This window comes from Benincasa hispida, chromosome 1 (assembly GCF_009727055.1).
Source record: "Benincasa hispida cultivar B227 chromosome 1, ASM972705v1, whole genome shotgun sequence".
NCBI lineage: Eukaryota > Viridiplantae > Streptophyta > Magnoliopsida > Cucurbitales > Cucurbitaceae > Benincasa > Benincasa hispida.
The window spans coordinates 18,612,759-18,634,874 of NC_052349.1; the positions used below are offsets into that span (position 1 = coordinate 18,612,759).

Genomic DNA, 22,116 nt, shown 5'->3' on the forward strand with positions numbered 1-22,116 from the left:
GAGTAGGGGAGCATTGAGTAGGTGAGCATCGAGTGGGTGAGCATCGAGTAGGGGAACATCGAGTGGGGGAGCATCAAGTGGGTGAGCATCGAGGATTGAGTTCTGGATCGGATCAAGACTTGGATCAAGTTTGATCGAGGATCGAGTTCTAGACCAGATCAAGACTTGGATCGAGTTCGATCGAGGATCGAGTTCTAGACTAGATCAAGACTTGGATTGAGTTCTAGATTGGATCGAATTCTTCACAGTGGGGATCGAGGATCGAGTTCGGGACCAGATTGAGTTTAAATAGCCGAACACCAACACTAGAACGAAGTTTCACACATAAACATTCAAATATGAGTAGAACGCATAATCTGGTCAACGACGAAAGCACGTGCGATTAGACAAAAGGCAGGAAAGCTTTGGATTTGTGCATATGGCAGAGCAGTGTAGATTAAGGGTGTTCATGGGTTGGGTTAAGTTGAAAGACTTTTTAGCCCCAATCCAATTGTTTGAGTTGTAAATTTCTTCAACCCAAATAACCCTTATTAAAAAACGAACCCAACCCAACCCAGTCATGAAATATATTGGATTGGGTTGGGTTGGTTCGGGTTAATCGGGTCATTTATTTAAAATTTTGTTAAAAAAAGAAGCAAAACTTAAATATGTAAAAATTTAATTTATTATTTTCATATATTGAATTAAGTTTAACAATTCAATTTCAATTTATATAGTGAAAATTTTCTTTCTAAAGTGCAAAGAAACTACATTTAAGAGTTGTTGAAGAATAAATTATTCAAAAAATATTGAAATTAAATGTAAAATTAAAATCAATATATGTATAAACAATCGTGTTATGAGTAACAAAAAAAATATTTTAAAGTTAATAATAAATCTGAGTTGGTTCAGGTTGATTTGAGTTATATTAAGTGAACTCATGAACCAACCCAACCCGTAAAATTTTCATTTATTTGAATCCAACCCAACCCAGATGTGTTGATAACCCAACCTAAACCGCACGGGTTGGGTAGGGTCGATCGATTTTTTTGGGTCATCGGATTTTTTGAACATTCCTAATGTAGATCAGAGATGGATCTGCCTCCATTAACAACTGTTCGACGGAGGCAGAGAGCTGACAAAAGCAGTGGATTGAGAAGTATAAAACCCTAAGATTTGGGCTCTGATACTATGTGGAAATAATATTTGAATGAAATTTCCTGAAAAGATATGCATAAAATTTTTAGATTAGAGTTACAGAATCATCAACCATCAGAGGAAACAAAACCCAAGACATAATTACATTTCATTTAGCTAGCTCAATCTCCTTCAAGTGCAGAAACTATAATCGAACAACAATCAAACACAAACAGTAATCAATTGTCAATGGAAAAACGCAAAAAGGAAAATCCAAAATCAAATAAAAAAGAAAATGAAAATGGATCTAAGGATGAGTAACAGTAGTAACAATGAAAATGGATGTAAGGATGAGTAATAGTAGTAACAAAATTAAATGGTATTCAAGATCAACTAACAAGACTCAAAGGAAACCAAAACCTTACCCACTGCACAACACAGGAACTGATGATGATCGTGACCCTCATGAAAGAGTAGTGCGAAGAGTCAGCAGATGGAGAGCAAACCAACGGACTGTGCACCTTTTAGGGCATAAAGATAAGAGAGGCAAGAACAATAGAAATTAAAGAGAGAAATGAGAGCAGATGAGAAAAAAATAAAACCACACTCACTAAAGTTGCTGCAACCAACGAAGATGATGAAAAATCAGCCATCGACGATGGAATGCGGGTGCACATTTTAGGGCATTGCGCGGAGTTGAGAATGATAAAGAGAGGAATAAGAACGATATGGGTTTCAAGTGCTGAAAGTTGTGATTTGAGAAAATAAGGGTTGAGATTTGAGAGAAAGAAGATTAGGATTTTGTGTGGAGAGACGAAGAAAGGAAAGAAGAGAAACAGAGAAAAAGAAAATATGGGTTTTGTGAGTTTGAAGAGGGGTGAAGCGCGTGACCCTCAAAATTTTGCATGTGGGCAGATAATTATGAAATTTTGAGCGCACACCCAAAATTTGATTTTCTTCTTCTTCTTCTTCTTCTTCTTCTTCTTCTTCTTCTTCTTCTTCTTCTTCTTCTTCTTCTTCTTCTTCTTCTTCTTCTTCTAAGAGTTTCTATAGCCTATTTTTCAAGAGCTATAATAAGTCATATTTGTTATAGTGTAATTTATTAAAATAATATAAATCAAGTAAAGTTTTCCACCTCATTTAAATTTTGCCACCTTAATAAACCACATCAACTTTCTTGTAGTCAACTAATGGTCAAACCTCCGGGACTAAAATATAACTTTTAAAACCTCAAGAACCAAATAGACACGAATTCCAAATTTCGTGGACCAAAAATGTATTTTACCATTTTTTTTCTTTCATGTCTCTTTCATCTTATAGCATTAAAATTTTGAATGATTTGACATTTTTATAATATCTCTTTTTCTAAATGTGTACAAATAATCTAATTATTAAATAAAATATTTTACAATTTGTAATTTTTTTTGAAGTGAACTTATATTAAAATACTTGAATTGAATTAATAATATTCATTTCAATTTTATACAAAAAAAAAGTTTTTTCTATACTTTTATCATAAAATCTAAAGAAAAATAAATTTGTAATATAACTATCAAAACTATTAACAATTAACTTATGAAATTCACTTATTAATTATTAACTTATACATATTGTATGATATGTTTAATTTAATATTTATAGTTAAGTCAAATAGAATCTAGTTTAAACTTACCAAATATTGTTACCTACTTTTTATTTTTAAATTTGAAATTTATCCAAACAAATCTACTTCATATGAAAACTGATTTTTCTATAAATACAATTGCAAACAACTATTTTAATTTAAAAGTTATAGCAATCCTAAATGAAGCATTAAAATGTTTGTTTTACATTTTTAACTTAAAAAGGAATATTTTGGTGAACTTTTAAAATGCCTTTTAGAGTTTTTGAAGTATTAAAAAAAGGTGCTTGTTTTAACCATGGTATATGATTTGGTTACTCAATAATTTTCATGCAAATAGCACTCAAAGGCAAATTACCAGTTTATTTTTTTTTAAAAAAAAGAGTAAATACTAAAACTATTATTATTATAAAGTTTAAAAACTAAAATATATTCTCGTCAAGAAGTGGAGTTGTAAATTCCATGCAAATATGAAATTTGGGAGTTGTGAACTCCATGCAGTTATGAAGCAGGGGAGTTTGTAAATTTTTGGACTCATAGTGTAATGAATTAATAAAGTATAAAATTGATTTTTTTTTTTTTGTAGTGAGACTCTAAATTCCTTGGGTCAAATAAGGATGGAAGTTCCACTCCCTTCGACTCATTGAACTAAAAGAATAGGAATCAAAACGAAACACGCTAAGGATTGCTCAAGGTAATGTCCAAAATTCACATGCGAGCCCAAGCCCATAGGGTATTAAAGGGAGGTGTAGGGGAACACACATCCCAAAAGGGAAATGTCAATACCTTGAGGTCTGGGCCGACCAGACGAGTCAGCAAATAAACACCTACAAGAAAATAACCAAGCCAGATCTAGAATGATACCCTACAACCTCGACCATTAGAAACGTCCTTAACACCGTTATCGTCACATGTAACCATAGATGTGTGTTACAAGACAAACTTATAAATTCGAAAACTCCAAAGGGGAAGAGTAGTAATCTATAAAAGAGTGATTCGACCTTATTTCTTTTGCTTTCTTAACTAAATTAGTTACTCCCTATACTAACTTAAGTATCATAGTGTAATAGACTGAGTACCACACCCACATGAAAATCTCTTACACAAGTTAGTTTGGAGAATAGAGAGATCTCAGAGACAAAAGAGTGGAGGTCAAGGCCACTAGACACAAATCCATACGCCAACAAAATAAATGATGGAATTCATAAATTAAAATAGATCTCTCTTTAAATATATTACCGAAATTAACGTTACAAATATGATTCCTCTTGTTCTTATAATATATGTATATTTCAAACCAATTTGTGATAAAATTCATTAGATAGCATAAATAATATATGTATTTTAGAAAAAAGAAAATCACAATTTATGTTTTTCATTTTTATAGATTAAAGACCAGACGATTTAAAAAAAGAAAGAAAAAAAGAAAGAAAAAAAGGGAAAAAAAATTAAAGACCAAACAAAATTAATAAAAATAGTTTATGAACAAATATTTGAAACTTCTTTTAAGAGAGGATTTCTAAAAAGAATAAATCGTATGTGGATGCATCGTTAAAAGAAAGGATTATAGGTGGATGCATTGTTTTTTGGAAAAAAAGGTTAAATAAAGGACTAAAGTTGGCCTATACTTCATCTCTTTAAAGATACCACATTGCCTCTCACAATTTTAATTATGAAGTATGACTTTCTTTAAAACTACGATATTTTTGTAATAAGTTTTGAAACTGCGCGAATTGTTATGGTGAAAAATAAAATATTAAATGGTTTTTCTTTATGAAAAAACAAAAGGAAAATTGAAATACTAACCATTATCGTTATCTACAATTTTAAATATTGTCGTAGAATATTTTTTTTAAAATAATAATTATAACTTAAATCCCATCCGATAATCATTTGGTTTTTGAAAATCTATATATATATATATATATATCAATTTCTTATAAAATTTTTTATATTTTTAAATTAAATAGTTAAATTCTTAATCAAATTCTAAAAAATGAAAAGTAAAACGAAAATATTAATAAAAAAAACTTGTCTTAAATTAATGGAAATACAAATACACAACTTAAAATTGAGAAACAGTGTGTAAACTAAGTAAAACCGTAAAGATAGAAAAAGAGATACAAAATAAATAGGATCTTTTATTTGAATATGTAGATTTGAAAACTTATTAGAAAAATATGGTTGTTTTAAAACTAATTAGAGAAATATGGTTGTTTTGTTTGTTCGAGGCTAGATGTCGAGGGTTGAGAACTCGATGAACTCAGTGAAGCTTTCTTGGAGACTTGTCGAATGTTGAACATTCGACCTACATAAGTTGAAAGTTCAACCCTCGATAAGCTTTATGTCCCGTCCCATCTGCCGTTGCCGCTGCCTGCCTAAACATCTGCTGCTGTGCTGCTGACCAAGAATCTGGACAGCTTTAAACGTCTGCCTGCCTTCCCAACCAACAGCTTTTAATTTTCAACCCATGGGTCGAGTGTTGAACACTCGACCTATGTGTTTTTAAACACCACCCAACCATTAATTTTCAACCCATGGGTCGAGTGTTGAACACTCGACCTATGTGTTTTTAAACACCACCCAACCATTCTCAAATCATAGTCTTTGCCTTTGCCCATTTTCGAAATCCTTTGCCTTTTTCCCTTACTAAATCTTTCCATTTCTATTTTTCTTCTTCTATTTCGTTTGATACAAATTGTTTCCACACTTCTCCCTTGATCACAAACTATACTGGTTCATTACTCTACTAAATTTTTATTTTTTAAGAATAATTATAAATTTTATTTTTGTTTTTATATTATTATTTTTTTATAGATTCTAATTTTTTTTTAAATTTTTTGTAGTTGTTGCCAGATAACAAACAGGAAAAAATGGTGAATGTTATCACTTTGAAGGAAAAAAAAAACTACCGTCAAATTTGTGAGTTGAACTTTAACTTTTATTTATTAGTAGTTTTTTGTTTTTAATATTTGTTTATGCTAAATATATCATTTTTATTCCTTATATCAGTCTACCATGATAATGTTAATTTTTTAATATTATTTTTTAATTGAAGATCAATAAGTAATTTTATTTATTTGTCATTTTTTTTAATGATATTCTATATTTTAGTATTGTTTTTTAGTTAACAAGTTTAGTATAGTTTAAAAAGTTTTATTTATTGTTATGTTTAAAAAGTTGATATTTATAGTTTAATATAAAATTATTGTGATAGTTAACAAGTGTAGTATAGTTTAAAAAGTTTAGTATAGTTTAAAAAGTTTAGTTTATTCTTATGATATTTGATTTCTTTAGTATTAACTTTGATGTTTATAATGTTAAAATGTTTAGTTTATTGTTATGTTTAAAAAGTTGATGTTTATAGTTTACACACTTTAGTATTTTTAGTTTAATACAAAATTATTGTGATTTTTTAAAATATATTTCTTATGATATTTGATTTTTCTAGTATTAAATTTGAAAATATAGTTTAAAATAGTTTGAAAAAGTTTAATTTAATTTAATTTTTTATTTTGTATTAAATTTGAAAAACTAGTTTTAAAAAGTTTACCTCATTGTAATTTGAAAAGTTTAATTTGTTGTTACGTTTAAAAATAGTTATAAAAAGTTTAATTTAGTGTTATGTTTAAAATAGTTATAAAAAGTTAAATTTATTGTTATGTTTAAAAAGTTGATGTTCATAAAATTTAAAAAGTTGATGTTTATAAATTAAAAAGTTTAATATTTTTAGTTTAATACAAAATTATTATGATTGTTTAATATACTTCTTATAAAAAGTATAATACAAAATTATTGTGATTTTTTTAAAAAGTTTAATATTTTTTAATATATTTCTTATAAAAAGTATAATACAAAAAGTTGATGTTTGTCTATGACTAACCACTAAGTGGGAGTTTTAGCATAAATGTGAACAATGGAATTGTATTTAAACAATTCATTGAAATGGTTGGGATGTCACTTAGTGTAGATATGGGAACAAATTAGAAATAATATATAGACATCCTAACCTAGAACCATCAGGATCAATAAGGTTTATGTCATTCCCTATTTCGAATGCACAAGCTATGAACTTGATGTTCTCAATCGCAATGCCACCGCCGAATTTAGTGCATTTGTATATAAATGTAAATAGGATAGGGGTGGATATAAACTTGAATACATCATTTAGCCAGTTTGAAGATCCAACTGAATGTATTGTTGATCTTGATCCGGAGTCAGTTGCATCGCCATGTGATAATGAAGATATGACAACTAACAACTTGTACAGAGACTTCAGATCTAAAACGGATGATGAATTTGAAGAGTTGGATTTCGATGCTCGTGAACATGAGATATTTTCAGATACATTCAACGATTTGGATATGAATGTATTGGATAACATTCAAGAACATGACTCAATTGTAGCCCCTGTGGACGTTGACAATATTCAATTGTATAAAAAGATTTGTCAAGACAAAGAAATGCTACAACACGCGGTCAAATGTTTTGCAATAAAATGTCACGCACCATATGATTGTTGAATCGACACCGACGATTTGGACAATTCGGTGTAAAAAGTGAGAGGAAGGCTGCAAGTGGAGACTTCGTGCAATAAAGAAAAAATCGCATGGCTTGTTCGAGATCACTAAGTACGATGAACAACATATATGTTTTTATTCAGAATTAAGTCAAAGTCATGTGCAATTGAATTCATCAATGATTACACTAGAGCTCTATGATGCTGTAAGAGAAAAACCATCTATCAGTGTGACACAACTGCAGTCCGACATCAAATCAAAGTTTGGATATCATGTTCCTAGATCAATCTCGGAACACGTGTAGAGTGGAGAGTGAAAGAAACGCTTACTGAAGTCTTATCCTAACTTCTGTATTTTGGGCATTTGGTCCTTGTATAGAAACTTTTAATAAATGGGCCAATAATTCAGATAGATGGTACATACTTGTACGGCAAATATAGAGGAAAATTGTTGATTGCTACATCAGTTGACTCGAACGGCCATCTTCTTCCACTTGCATTTGTCGTTGTTGATGAAAAGTCTGCAGACTCATAGGGATGGTTCCTGAAACACCTGAGAGAAATTGTAACACATGAAGAGGTGTGTTTAATTTCAGATCGACATGCTAGTATAATCGCAGCAGTGAACAATCCAGCAAATGGTTGGATGGGACCAAAATGTCACCATCGTTTCTGCTTACGACATATCGTCAGCAACTTTAATAAAAAGTATAGATTTAATTCATTAAAAAATTATGTTTATCGTGCCTGGTGTCAGTTTCAAATTTGGAAGTTCAATAAAGCAATTGAAGATATCAAATGAATAAATCGGAGCTGTTTGATTTTTTTTTACAACATTAGTTTAGAGCAATGGACTCAATCACATGGTGGAGGATTCAGATATGGGTGGATGACGACAAATCTATCAGAGTGCATAAATGAAGTCCTCAAAGGAGCTTGAATGTTGCCTATAAATGCTCTTGCTTAGATAACATTCTTCAAATGCGTGAATTATTTCGAAAAAAAAAGAGAAGAAATAGGAGATGCATTGGAGCGTCAAGATAAATACACCCAGTAATATTATATATATATATATATATGTTATTAAAAATTTATTTCAAGCATATTTTATAATACTAAGTAGAGTAAAAATTTATTTCAAGCATATTTCAAGCATATTTAGGAAGAATCCCCTGATTTGAGAGAACTTGCAACCCTCTCACACTAATATGAGATAGCCTTTTGTGCCATAGCTCATCTTTTGGGGGTTCTTCGTCAGTTGCCATCAAGGCCGAATGTGCCTACAAGCCATTAACTTTAGTTGCCACCAACACTACTTTTGAGTCTTTAATTATTTCAAAAGTGCCTCCAACTCCTCTGTATTCACAGCAGTGGAGTCAAACATCTCCAATGATAGGAGATTTCTTTCCAATGTAGGAACATGCCTCACATTCCTAATCAACTTCACTGAACCATCTTGCATCTTCAAGGATACAGACCTAATTCCAACAGCCATGCAGGTATTGTTATTTCCCATGTAGATCAGCCCTCCATCCCACTTCTTGTAGGTACAAAACCACCCTTTAGATGGTGTCATATGAACTGAACAACCAGAATCTATCACGTAATCTTGAGTCTCCATAGAATTATTCTCTCCACATTCTTCAGTTGCAGCCAAGTCATCTGAATACAAAAGGAAATTCCCTCACAGCAGCCTTAGTCTGTTTTCCTCCCTTGTTCTATTAGTTCAGCTTCCTCTTCAAGGCATAACAGTCTTTCTTCATGTGTCCAAGTTTGTGGCAAAAATGACATTTGATCTTAGACTTGTCACCACCATTCTGCTTTCCCTTCCCATTGTTCTTTGTTTTCCCCTTTGAAAACAAGCCTTCTCCTCCTTGCTGCTCTTTCTTGCTCAACTGTAACTCTAGTTCTCTAATTCTTATTGCTGAAATTATTGCTTCTGTAGTGATTCTTTCTCTACCATACTTCATGGCTGTCTTGACATCTATAAATGATTATGGTAGAGAGTTAAGTAATATAAAAGCTTTATTTTGTTCCCCAATATTGTCTCCTATTGATCTGAATTCTAATGACAGTCTCTTGAACTCGTTTACATATCAGTGAGGGACTTTGCAGCATCCATCTTGTATATGAAAAATATTTCCCTCAAGAAAGCTTTATTAAGCAAGTCTTTGTTGAAATAAATTTCGTTCAGTTTGTTCAAGAGGTCATAAGCAGTTGGTTGGTCAACAATCTGCCTTAAAACACTATATGTAACATTTAAAACAATAGTTCACCTTTATTGTCTCTTTATCTATATCGGTGAGTGTTTCAGGGTATTTTGCAAGGTCTGTAATGGCCAGAAGGGCCTTCTGCTGTCCCAAAACTGCCTTGATCTTCGCTTTCTATAATTCAAAGTCTGTCTTTCCATCAAACTTCTCGATTTCATACTTGGTTGTAGCCATTCTTTAACTTCTAGATTGACTTATCTTATTAGAAGTATGCAAGAATTAAAATCTTGGATCTATCTTGAACTGTTCACTGAGCTTTGATACCATTTATTGTCCCAGATAATGATGATCCTCTTGTTTGCAGTCACAAACAACTCAGAATTAACAGTCAAGTACACTTCAAGACTCAGGGAAGGCTGTATGCTTCAAGCTTCAAAACTCTTCAATTATTTACCTAAAGACAGCTCAATCGTGTAGACAAAGCTCCAAAGAACTAGACGATAGTTCAATTATGTAAATGATAGTATGAAGCACTAGACGATCATGTAGACGATAGTTATGTAGAACTAAACGATCATATAGACGAAAACTGAGGAACTAGATGATCGCATAGACGATGCGATGTGGAACTAAACGATGCGATAAGAACTAAATGATCGTGTAAACGATACTTAAGTAAAAGCTAGATGATCGTAGAGAAAGAAAGAAAGAACACAAGTATTTAAGTAGTTCAGCCAAAGGACTACGTCCACTGTGCAAATCGGGAGGGTCTCTTTTATTACTTCTTCTTTAAACTTTTTACAAAATGAATGCCTTGCTCTCTCTCTCTCTCATTATTCTAACATTCGTTTTCTTTTTATACGGGTGCTCATAGTCAACAAAGAAATTTTGGTGGTTACAACAACATAACAGAAAAAAAACGACAACATTTAACTGCTTGTAACTTCATTTCTTGTCTTCGATTCTTTCTGTAACAAAACTAATGTGAGGTACTCACTAGTTATGTAAGGGAAATCTCACTAGTTATGTAAGGGAAACCTTGTTTGCTTGAGGAATTTAAAGCTCCTGCTTGAAAGTTAATTTCTTTCCATGTTCTTGAAATAAGGCATTTTGTTGTGGATATTAAGAACACTTGAATGATAATCCACAATTTAAATACAATATTTGGATCTATATACTCAAAAGTGTCCATATTCTTGAGGTTATTTATTTTTCTTCTCACAAATATTTGCACTGTAGCTAAAGTTATTTCATCTTCTTTACCTTTTTAGTGCATTCAACACATGAATTCATTTAATCTTTAGAAATCATAGTTTAGGTAGATTCATATGCATTTTTAGTACAACAAATTTGAATGATATATTTAACCTTCAAACTTTAATGGAGGAAAGAAATGACTTAATCACAATGTTATATTCATATTTGATTGGTATCAATATGAATGGTGTCATATTTTTGTGATGTCCAAAGATTATCATCATTCAAAGATAACCAAATATATGAAATGTCTCAAACTGAGAAGATATAAAAGTAATGATCGGTAGTGGGGATTTCTTTTCTAACCAAATTTGTATCAGACTCTAATCTATCAAATCTCATTCATAAATAAATACAAGAAAGAATTATTGTCTCGTATCAGACTCTAACCATGACATCCTACTATGTGGGATGTGATTTTTTATGACAACATTGTTATCCTAAGTAAATTACTTCTCCTATTCTTTGTGCCCTTAGTGTTGTTGCTCGAATGTTCACTTTTAACCTTTTCCAACTTTCATTTTTTTCCCCTTCCAAAATGATGTCAATCTCTAGCAAAATTTGTTGTTGCTGCTTAAGTTATTCTTATTGATAGAAATTGTCCTTGATTTGTCTCTGTTTAAGGATGAGAACTATTGTCATCTTATTCTTCCTTGCCAAACCTATAAAGAAAAAAACTCAAAATCAATTTTATTCTTCTCGTTGCTTTCTTTTCTTTTTCTCGCTGTCTTTCCCTATCTCTTCTCTTATGTATAATTTTATAGATGGATATTTTTCACGCTCCATATCTTGACATATTCCATATGGGGACTAGATCAAATGGATGTCTATTGATGATGCTCTTATGAATTTGGAGGCAAGGTGGAAAGGTTTGATAAACATGTTCAAGTCATGTTTAAGCATTTATGTAAGCCCAAGCCAAGCTTGAGTTCAAGATAGTTTCACCATCACCATAATGCCCAAGAATGTGTGTTGCAGGTATGATGTTTGATAAAATTCCTAAGAGGAATGTTTTTGATACTTCTTTTGATGGTTTCAAGATAGCTTGACCATCACCACAATGCCCAAAAATTTGTGTCGCAATTATGATGTTTGGTAAAATGCCTAAGAAGAACCCTTTTAATACTTGTTTTGATGTTTATCTTTTGCATGTTTCCTTATTGTTGGTTGATATTTTGAATTTGAGAAGGACTACCCATAGAAGACTACCCTTCGACTTACTGGTTGATAGCTCTAAAAAAGATCTATTATTCTTTACTTAATTCAGGCTTGTTATTAGATTTTATATGTTTATTGTGTTATTTTATAGGTACCAAGCAATCAAGAGGTAGAATTGGTGATTTAGAGCTGAATGGGATTAATTTGGAGAAAATTGGAGTTGATTTGAGTATTTGGTCTTCAAATGAGTTAAAAGATCAAAATGTCCCTGCCTCAACGTTGCAATGCTCGTTGTTTGCCAAGCCCCAACGCTCGACTAACGCTTGAAGGCAGATGCCCTAGCGCACGCACAAGTGATGAGCGTCAGCCCAAGCGTTGTGCCTTTATGTCTAACGCTCGAAGCCAACTGCATTAGAGTGTTGCAACGCTCTATCTTTGCAACACTGCCACTTTCCTATAAATACTTTCTTTCAATTTTAGGTTAATTTTTGGGATGCTGAAATTCAATGGAGGTCGAGGAGAGGCCGAGCTATCTTCTTTTCCTTTGATGTTTTCGGTATCATTAGGTTAGATTTTAGTTTTTTTTTTTTTTTTTTTATTGTAAACATGTATTGGCTAAACTCTTGAATTTGTCTATGAATTAATGAGTTGATTTTCATCTAGTTTCTTGGATCAAGAATTTGATGTCAATTTTATGAGATTTCTATTTTGAATTGATATACTGAATTATGTTTTTCTTTGAATCTGTTTAAATTCCCAAGCATGGTTATTGAGGTTGATTGTCATGCTTTATTGTGTATGTGCATGCTAATAGGTAGCAATAGTAGTGAGGTATTTGATGGCTATTCTTAGAATGTCTAATTGCTAGGTTCAAAGAATAATTTGGTTAATTGAACATGGCTGTCTTGACAAGTAATCGACATAGTTGAATACTTAATCTTAATGTATGTGTTTCTATTTCTTTATGGTCGTTGAGAACCCAATTGAATTTAGGAACATGTAGATTAGTTAGGGTATGACCTTTCCGACCTTAATTAATAATTAGGATGCTTGATTGATTTCTATTTAGTTAGTTGTCGGTCTTTGTAGAGGCTAGTTGAATCGCATTAATTCAGTAGCTATGCATGCATAATTCGAATACATAGTCAATTACCAGAAAACAATGATTTAAATTGCATTCAATACCTATCTTGATCTGAGGACTAGATGAACCAATTACCGTTTACATTTATCCTTGCAATTATTTTCTTGCATTTAAGTTTTTCATCAATCAAAACCAAAACCTGTTTTTATCACTTTTCACAGTCAAATTTAGCTTAAGAGAAATTATTTTTTTGCCTCCCTGTGGTTCAACCCTGCACTTACCACTATTGTTACGTTTTAGTAGTAATAGGAGTAGTACAGTTTTATAAAAATCTTTAGGCTTTTGAAAGCGACACCAAAAAGGCTACCGTCAAAATGGTGTCGTTGCCGGGGAGACATGCCAATTAATCCCTTTTAGTTGAAATTGACTACTAATTTTAAAAGCCTAAAAATATTTTTCTGTTCTTGTGTCTACTTGTTTTTTTCATGACAGACGATTTGAACATCTATAATGTACTTCAAGCGAAATATGCGACCCAACTTATAGCACAAGAGGTAAGTGAGTTTAATGAGCTTAAAAGTCAAATATCCGAACTAACTTCTATTGTTCAAGTTTTGGCTACTAAATAGACTCAGGTTTCACGTGGTCCTGAGCGCGAATATTATCCTCCTTGGAAGATGCCTAGCCAAACTCAGTGCATTATCGAAATCTACTTCTACCAATATAGGAATTTCTTTAGAAGATTTATGGTTAGGGAACTTTCTAGCCGCTCTTGTGAGAGTTTGTGCAGGAATGTCCCTACAGTTATCAAGAACCCTCGAATTTCCAGTCGGATAGCTTCTATTCCGGACACGAAGCTAGAACTGAGGTTCAGAATCTTTGTGACCCCATTTCCAAGAAAGGATTTTAACCTATAATTTTATTCTATTTCTTTACTTTGCAATATGTACAATTTAATTATTAATTTTACAATCTTTTCCAAAAAGAAAAAAAAAACAAAAGATAAGAAACGAAAGTGTAACATATGAACAAAAATGTTTATATAATTAAATTATATTTATTTAACCTATAAAAATAGGAAAAGAAAATAGAAAGGAAAAAATAAACAAAATAATAAATAATTATCAACCAAGTTTATGCTTAGGTTAGTGTTTAGTAAAAATCAAGAAGTCATCTTTGCATTCTACTTTATCGTCTAATTCAATATGCAATCATTTGATTAGCCTAAGAAAGTAATTACTAATGATTTGATTATTAGTTAATTAGTAGAAACAGGTTATTAGATCAGTGTATTTTCATGATGCACTCTCAAGTGCAATGTTTCTGCAAATTTTGCACTTGAATACTACATAATATTTTTTCAACATCTCTCAAAGATACAAAAAAATCGGTCTTTCATTTCTCCACTCTGTTGGTGATTTTTCATGACAAAAAATATTGTAATTAAAGTGTAGGGTAGAAAATCGAACGATAGTACGAGTACTATATCAATTGAACTATACGTTCATGTTAACGTTCCTTTCTATTTTGCGTGTATGCTAAAAACCTAAGTTATGATAGCTTGTAAGTTATCCATGGGTAATTGAACCAATATTCGGATGAAAAATAAACTTTAAATCATCCTTGTCTCTATCTTCTGCCATGTTAACAATATGATCCAATAACAGTTGGTAACTTGAAACAAATCCATGGGAGCCATAAAAATCTTTGACGGATGTTGAAAGAATATTACGTAGTATTATTGGATGGACTTTAAAAACTAAATAAAAATATAAATTAAGATTTCATGGGACTTAAGCAAATCAATACTTGTGAAATCTAAGAGTAAAGATTGATTATGGTTGCTATTAGACATATGTTTGAATAATTTTGAAATAATTAGAATCACTTTTGTCAATTTTCAAAATTATTATTAATCATATTTTTAATCATTCAAAATCATCTTTATGATATAAAAATTGCATTTAAAAAGTGCAATCAATTATTGAATTAATTTTGAGGGATTAAATACGTGTTTAAAGTGATTTTAAACACGACAAAATTGATTTTAATAATTTTAAAATCACTCTCAATGTACATTATTTTTATATTATTAGGAAAAAAATTTGGATGCAATTTGGGTTACACTCATCTATTATATAGCCATCTTGTGCCTATTAAAAGTTGTCACATGATAATTCATTTTTTTAAAAAATAATTTTTAATGATAAAAAGATATTAAAATATTATTTTTTAGTGTGTAGTAGAATAGGGAGTATGAGATTTGAAATTGTCAAAAATAGCATTCGGAAGTTTTCATCTTTCCAAACTAGCAATTTTTTTGAAAAATCGTTAAAATAGTTTTTCTTGATGTTCCTCAATCCAAATCAACCACCGAAATTTCGTAAAAAGTTAACAATTTCAACTTATATTATGTAAGAATTGAGAAGTTGGTAAATCAGTTTGAAAATTAGTGGGAACATAAATTAGGCGTAAGATTTAAAAGAATATGCAAGATTTTATATGATATTTATGAAAGATTACAAGAGAATATTTGAAAAAATATGTGGATCTCAGATAATCTCGGCAAAATTGGACCGAGAAAATCCAAAATTGTCGATTTTTTTGCTTTCTCGATACAATTTTGCTCAAAATGAACATAAGATCATGCTTTCTTGGTAAAATTTCATCCGGGATGAAATGAGATCGACATAATTTTTTCAAATATTTTTGCAAAATTTGATCTTTCTCGAAATTTAAAAAGGACATTGCAAGATTCACTTGAAAATTTTATTTTCATAATTGGTAAATCCATTTGACTATTTGAATTTTGATATAATTGAAACAGAACTTAGGTGTAAGATTTGAAAATTTTAATATAAGATTTCGTAAAGATAACAAAATTTGAAGAAAATTTGAGAAAAGGTAAGATTTGATATAAAATTTAAAAAGACTATGTAATATTTAAAAAAATTAGGAGAATATCCGTATTCGTTAAAAAGAGTACCAATTTTGAAAGATGAAAATTTTAACATGCTATTTCTATCGATTTCGGATGATATTTAGGTGTATTTCGGAAGATATTTAGGTGTAGTTGCGGTAAGTATTGCTCTGCACGTCGTGAGGAGATGAGAAAGGTTGTGGTTGGGCTTTCTTTTCTCCATCATGGGCATACGGACCTAAGGGTATGAGAAATCGCCGTACCTATGAATAATAAGTTATGAATTATTTTAAATTAGTTTACCCATTTTGCCCCTTTCGATTTTTCTCCATTAAATTAGTTTATCTATTTTGCCTCTTTCACTGTCTATCATAATTAAACCACGAAAGAAATTTATCAACGCTTGATAGATATGCTTATCATTGATAGAAAGTAACATTTTGCCATACTGAAAATATTTTCAGCCGTTTACCATTTAAAATTATTACCTTTAGTTTTTTTTTAAATGATGTAAATATTTTATATTTTCATTTTATACTTTATTTTCAGTTGAATATATTCAATGATCTTGATGTACTGGATAAGTTAAATTTAGTCCACGGTCTTTTAAAAATTATAATTTTACTATTTAACGTATTAAAAATTCTTAATGATGTTATTCCATAAAAACAATTATTAGAGTGATTAAATTACTCATTTGTTGATATATTTGGACTATGAATATATCATTTAGATGTTATTTGAGGCATAAAAACCAACCTACTCATTTTCAAAATTCAAATCGCTCATTAAACAAAGTCCATTTTTTTAAAGAAACATGTCCATGTAGCTTTCTCATATGTTTTTCTTTTCTTTTTCTTTTTAGAGTATCTAACCACATGTTTAAATATATTAATTATTCTAAATTTGTCCCACACGCCCTTAATGATTTTGATAATTTTAAGCTTATATAAAATGGTAGTTATAACAAATTCTGGTAGCTTTCAAATTTTAGGAAATTAGTTAAAATTATTTTAGTAGTTAGTAAGTATATGTTTTTCTAACCATATGATATAACCAAAATCAAATTATCAAATCAAACAAACTATATATGTCTCTTAAATTGTAATGATATTACACTAACTCCACTTTAAAATAGCTATAATAACAAGCAGCACACAACCTTTTATTTTTGGAATGGAAACAACAACAAACATGCATAAGCACAATAACAAACAACAACAAACATGCAGAAACACAATAACAAACAACAACATAACTCAATCAACTTTGAGAGAGAACTCACAACTGATAGTAACATTAGAAGTAGTAAAACTCAAATACTTGTTATTCTGCATCCCCTATTATCAATATATTTGACTGATGACTGGCATTTTAAAGAGATGGTAGGAACTCGAATCCGTTCGGGGCTACGTTCAAGATGTTGAGGATACCCTCCATCGTTTGTCCGACAAAACCCAACCTCGAAAGTAGAACTCCGGTAGATGGCAACGTCACATTGCAGTTGGACAGCGGTGTATTAACTACGGTGCTGCAACTGCTTGTGATTAAAGAAAGAAGGAACTGGAGAGGATTCAATAATATTGAAAAGACTCCCATATTGTTCGTTGTTGTAGTTGACACAATGTTACCATTTCCACACTGAAGTTGCACTGATGCATCTGCGAAAAATCATATTTTAATCTCTAAACTTTGATGGAGTATTCTTCAAACATAATCATTAATAGTCATTTTAAATTTTATTATTGAAATCTTATTTGTCCATCTTGGATCATCTTTATTATTTATATGTAGTAAGTTAAAATCCAAGTAAAAGTAACATCTCATTACAACATTATTCGTTCAAAGAAAAGAAAAGATTAACATCATCTTTAATAACTATTTGCTTTTTTTTTGTTTTTTATTTTTGAAAATTAATTCTCTAATTAAACACTACTTTTACCGTTTGATGGTCAATAAAGTTAATCTATTTTTTTTTTCAAGTGTTTTAAACAATTACGTCAATTTTTTTTTTTTAAAAAAAAAGGACAAAAAGATAGTTTTCAGTTTTTTTTTTTTTTTTTTTTTTTGAAATTTGACTAAAAATCCACGTATTTTTTAAGATTGATGTGAAAAAAAAAAAAAAAACGATTATGAGATAGAACATAAGAGGTAGAAATTGATTAAATAAAGATGGCATACTTGGGAAAATAGGAGTAGCAGTGCCATTGATGCCAATGTTGCCATTGGCAGTGCAAAAGACAGTTCCTTGGATTCTAATAAGGCCAAGGAGACTGCCAACAATCCCAAGCTGAGCTTCCACCATTAATGGAGCTCCCATGGCACCAACAATCACCAAAACAAATAAAACTGATTTCAAACCCATTTTTTTCTTTTCCTTTTTCTTATCAACCTGATCTGCCTTGCAAATTCACATTCCCTAAATGCCATTATATAGGCAACAACCAAACCCAAGTTGCTCCACAATTTTATTTTATTATTTTTTTTTTTAAAAAAAATTGACACTATCTAACAAAAAGACACATAACAAATTACTCGACAAATTTATTTTATTATTACTTTTAAGTTTATGTCTATTAATTTAGTCTTTCAACTAATATAAAAATTACTCGACAAATTCTTGAATTTTTTATTTTATTGTGTTTAATAAGTTATTTTGAACTTTAAAAAGAGTATAACAAGTTTTTTAAGCTTTCAAAATTTTGTATCCAATAATTATCTCAATTTTCAAATTTTTTTATCTAATAGATAGATCACTGACCCATTATTCTACATTTTTTTTAAAAAAAAAAAAAAATTCACCTACCTCACTAATTTTAAAATAAATAAATAAATAAATAAATAATCAAAGTCCTATTAGACATAAAATTCAAATTTATATTAAATCAAATTCAAATATGTCAGACTTATTAGACACAAATTTAAATATTGAGAGAACTACTAGACCTTTTCAAGGTTTAATTATTGACAAAAAATTGAAAGTTTAGTGACATGTATATTAAATACTTTTTGAAGTTCATGATAACTTTTTAGACACAAACTTAAGTTTATGGAGCAAACTTATAATTTAATCTAAATATTTTAAAAGTTCACCGATTAAGATACAAATTAAAGGTTTAGACATCTACTTCAAAAACCTTTTAAACCCAAATTTAAAAGTATAGACTCTATTTGATAAATACTTTGTTTTTAATTTTTTTCCTTTTGAAAATTAAACTAACCATCACTATTTTTATCTATGTTTTCTTACTTTATGCCTACCTTTTAAACATGTTTTTAGAAACTAAACCACATTTTGAAAACTAAGATAAAACTTGATTTTGTTTTTTAAATTTTTTCTTAGAATTCCAGTTGATGTTTAGGCATTGACTTGTGTTGAGGGTTTTTAACTTAACTCTCTAATTGATTTCACAAACTCTAATATTGTTCACTACTGAAATTTGTAATTTATTAAGAGATTCCATCTTCTATTCTTATTCTCTTCCTCCTTTCATCGTTTTCAATGACTCCACCCAATAACCACCGTTGACAACCAACTCTAGCTACATGTACCAACAATTCTCACCGAAATAAAAACAATCATGATTTTAAAAAAGTACGATTACCAAACGAGGCTGTGAAAGACAAAATTTGTAGTTCAACTTGGACAAATTATATATATATATTATTTGTGTTTGTGATGTTAGAGAGTTTGCGCATGCAGTTGGCTGTCCCAACTTCCAGAAATTGAAATTCTGTTTCTTGTTTTGTTATGGGGTGGCCATACCCTAAGAGCAAATTTAATTTGACCCTTAATTTCTACCATGGAATGCAAAATCCAAATCAAAATCCTGATATTATTATTTTTTATTCTGAAAAGTCTATATTTAGGTGGGGGTCCAATTGGCTCCTCAAAATTGCCCACCTGCTATCATTTTTCAACTCTATGTTTGGGTTACGTGATTATAACGAAAGTCGACGTTAAAACTATTCAAATTTTATGGTTATCATGTTTGCGTTTCGATAATAGTTGGTAACATATAACTATTGAATTCAAATTTTAGGATCATAGACCAAATGTTTGTATTAATATAGGATTTATTATAAATATTATGATAATGAATACCTATTAGATACTCATGTTTAGTGTTCATTAACCATATGTCATATCTCCATTATCCCATGTATTGTTCATGTGTCTCAAGATTACATATTATTAGTGTTCATGTAATCTAACTTCTACTTACCAAATTGCCTATAAAGTTTGGAGAGAATTCCATATTTTCCATTTTCTATAATTTTCTTTATTTAATTTAATTATTTAGTTATTTTATTTTATTTAAATATATTTTATTATTATCTTATATTTTCTCTATATTCGGGTTCCCGTTTTGCTTCTCAATTTTACAACACGTTACCAACATGAGCTCTTGTCGCTTTCCTCGCTGAAGGTAGGTTCTAAAGATAGATCGATTTATTTTCTTCTTTAGTATAATTAATAAATTAAATGTTATTTTGCATATTTAGTACATATTAAATTTCTAATATAAATACAATATTTTGTGATAGTATTGTCATGACAAATTTTAGGAAATTAGAATTTGTAGCCCTTGACATTAATGACAATAATTATTTGTCATGGGTGCTTGACGTCGAAATCCACATGGATGCTACGAAGCTTGGGGAAACAATTAAAGAAGAAAATACGACATCCAGTCAGAACAAAGCAAAAACTATGATCTTCCTCCGTTCATCATCTCTAGGAGGGAGTGAAAATGGAATATCTTACAATAAAAGATCCCTTATCTCATGAAAATTTTTGAAAAGAGAGATATGATCATAAAAAAAAAAAACAATAATTCTTCCTAAAGCTCGTTATGAATGCATGCATTTCAGGCTATAAGATTTAAAATCAGTAAATGATTACGACTTCGTATTATTTAAAATAAATCCAAAATTATTGTTGTGCAGAGAGAGAATTAGTGATGTCGATATGTTAGAGAAGACATTTTCTACATTTCATGTTTCAAATATGCTCATGTAGCAGCAATATCAATAGAAAGGTTTTAAACAATATTCTAAACTAATTTCATGTCTTCTCGTGGCCGAACAAAATAATGAGTTATTGATGAAGAACCACGAATCTCGACCAATTGGAAACACACCATTCCTTGAAGTGAATGATGTGAATGTTAATAATCGTGGTCAAGGTCATGACCGTGGCAGAGGAAGAAATAATTATTATTTTCGTGATGATCATTCTAATCATTCAAATTTCGAAAGAACCATACAAAATGATAATCATAAAGAAAAAGCTCGACAAGATAAGAGTTCAAAAAATGTTGAAAATAAATGCTTCCGATGCAGAATGACTGGGTATTGGTCTCGTACTTATCGTACGTCAAAACACTTAGTTGATCTCTATCAAGCCTTCTTGAAGGAAAAAGGGAAAAATGTGGAAGCAAATTTTGCATACCAAGATAATGACCTATTTAACCCATCCCAAGTGACAAATTTGGATGTGGCAGACCTCTTTGAATCTCCTAAAGAGAAGATTGACATGGTTGATGGAACATCAAGTGTTTCTTTTGATTTTGAGAGTATCTAGATTTAATGTTGTTGTTGTCTTTTATCTATCTTTAAGTTTTTTAGTAAATGTTAACCTTTGTATATTCCAAGTGTTGTTTTTCTTATCGTAATCATTTTCTTTTCATGAAAAAATATGATCATTTTCATATGTTGGTTGATTAAAAATGAGAAAAAAAGATCTATTTCTAGCAGACAGTGCAACTACGCGCACAATACTTACAAATAAAAAATATTTTTCCAAATTGACAATGTTGAAAACAAAATACAATACCATATTAGGTTCTACAGATTTAATTGAAGGGTTTGGAAAAACAAATATTATTTGCCTAAAGGAACAAAATTTATAATCCATTGTTCTCTAGTCAATTAAAGAGAAATCTTCTAAATTTTAAAGATATATGTTGCAATGGTTATCATATTGAAATTGATAGTAAGAATAATGTGGAATATCTATATATTATCTCTACTGTCTCAAATGAAAATATATATTGAAAAAGTTTTTTGCTTTATCTGTTGGGTTATGTGTCCTAAAACTCGCAGTTTGTAAAGTTAAACACATTCTATTATCAATAAAGATGTTATTCAACATTTCTTCAATAAAGTTGTTATTGAATCTTTAAATTGCATTCATACAGTCTAAATCCGACAAACTAAGATCTACGG

The 22,116-nt window shown here is 30.2% G+C and overlaps 1 protein-coding gene across 1 annotated transcript; it reads right to left on the minus strand.

The window, feature by feature from the left end:
- Positions 1-16,976: 16,976 nt before the first annotated feature.
- Positions 16,977-18,288, minus strand: LOC120090052 (phylloplanin-like). The gene is made up of 2 exons (XM_039047542.1): positions 18,067-18,288; positions 16,977-17,546 (listed from the first exon to the last, which is right to left on the minus strand). Exons 1-2 carry the CDS (start codon positions 18,248-18,250, stop codon positions 17,260-17,262), a joined length of 471 nt encoding a protein of 156 aa, XP_038903470.1. The 5' UTR covers positions 18,251-18,288; the 3' UTR covers positions 16,977-17,259.
- Positions 18,289-22,116: the final 3,828 nt, after the last annotated feature.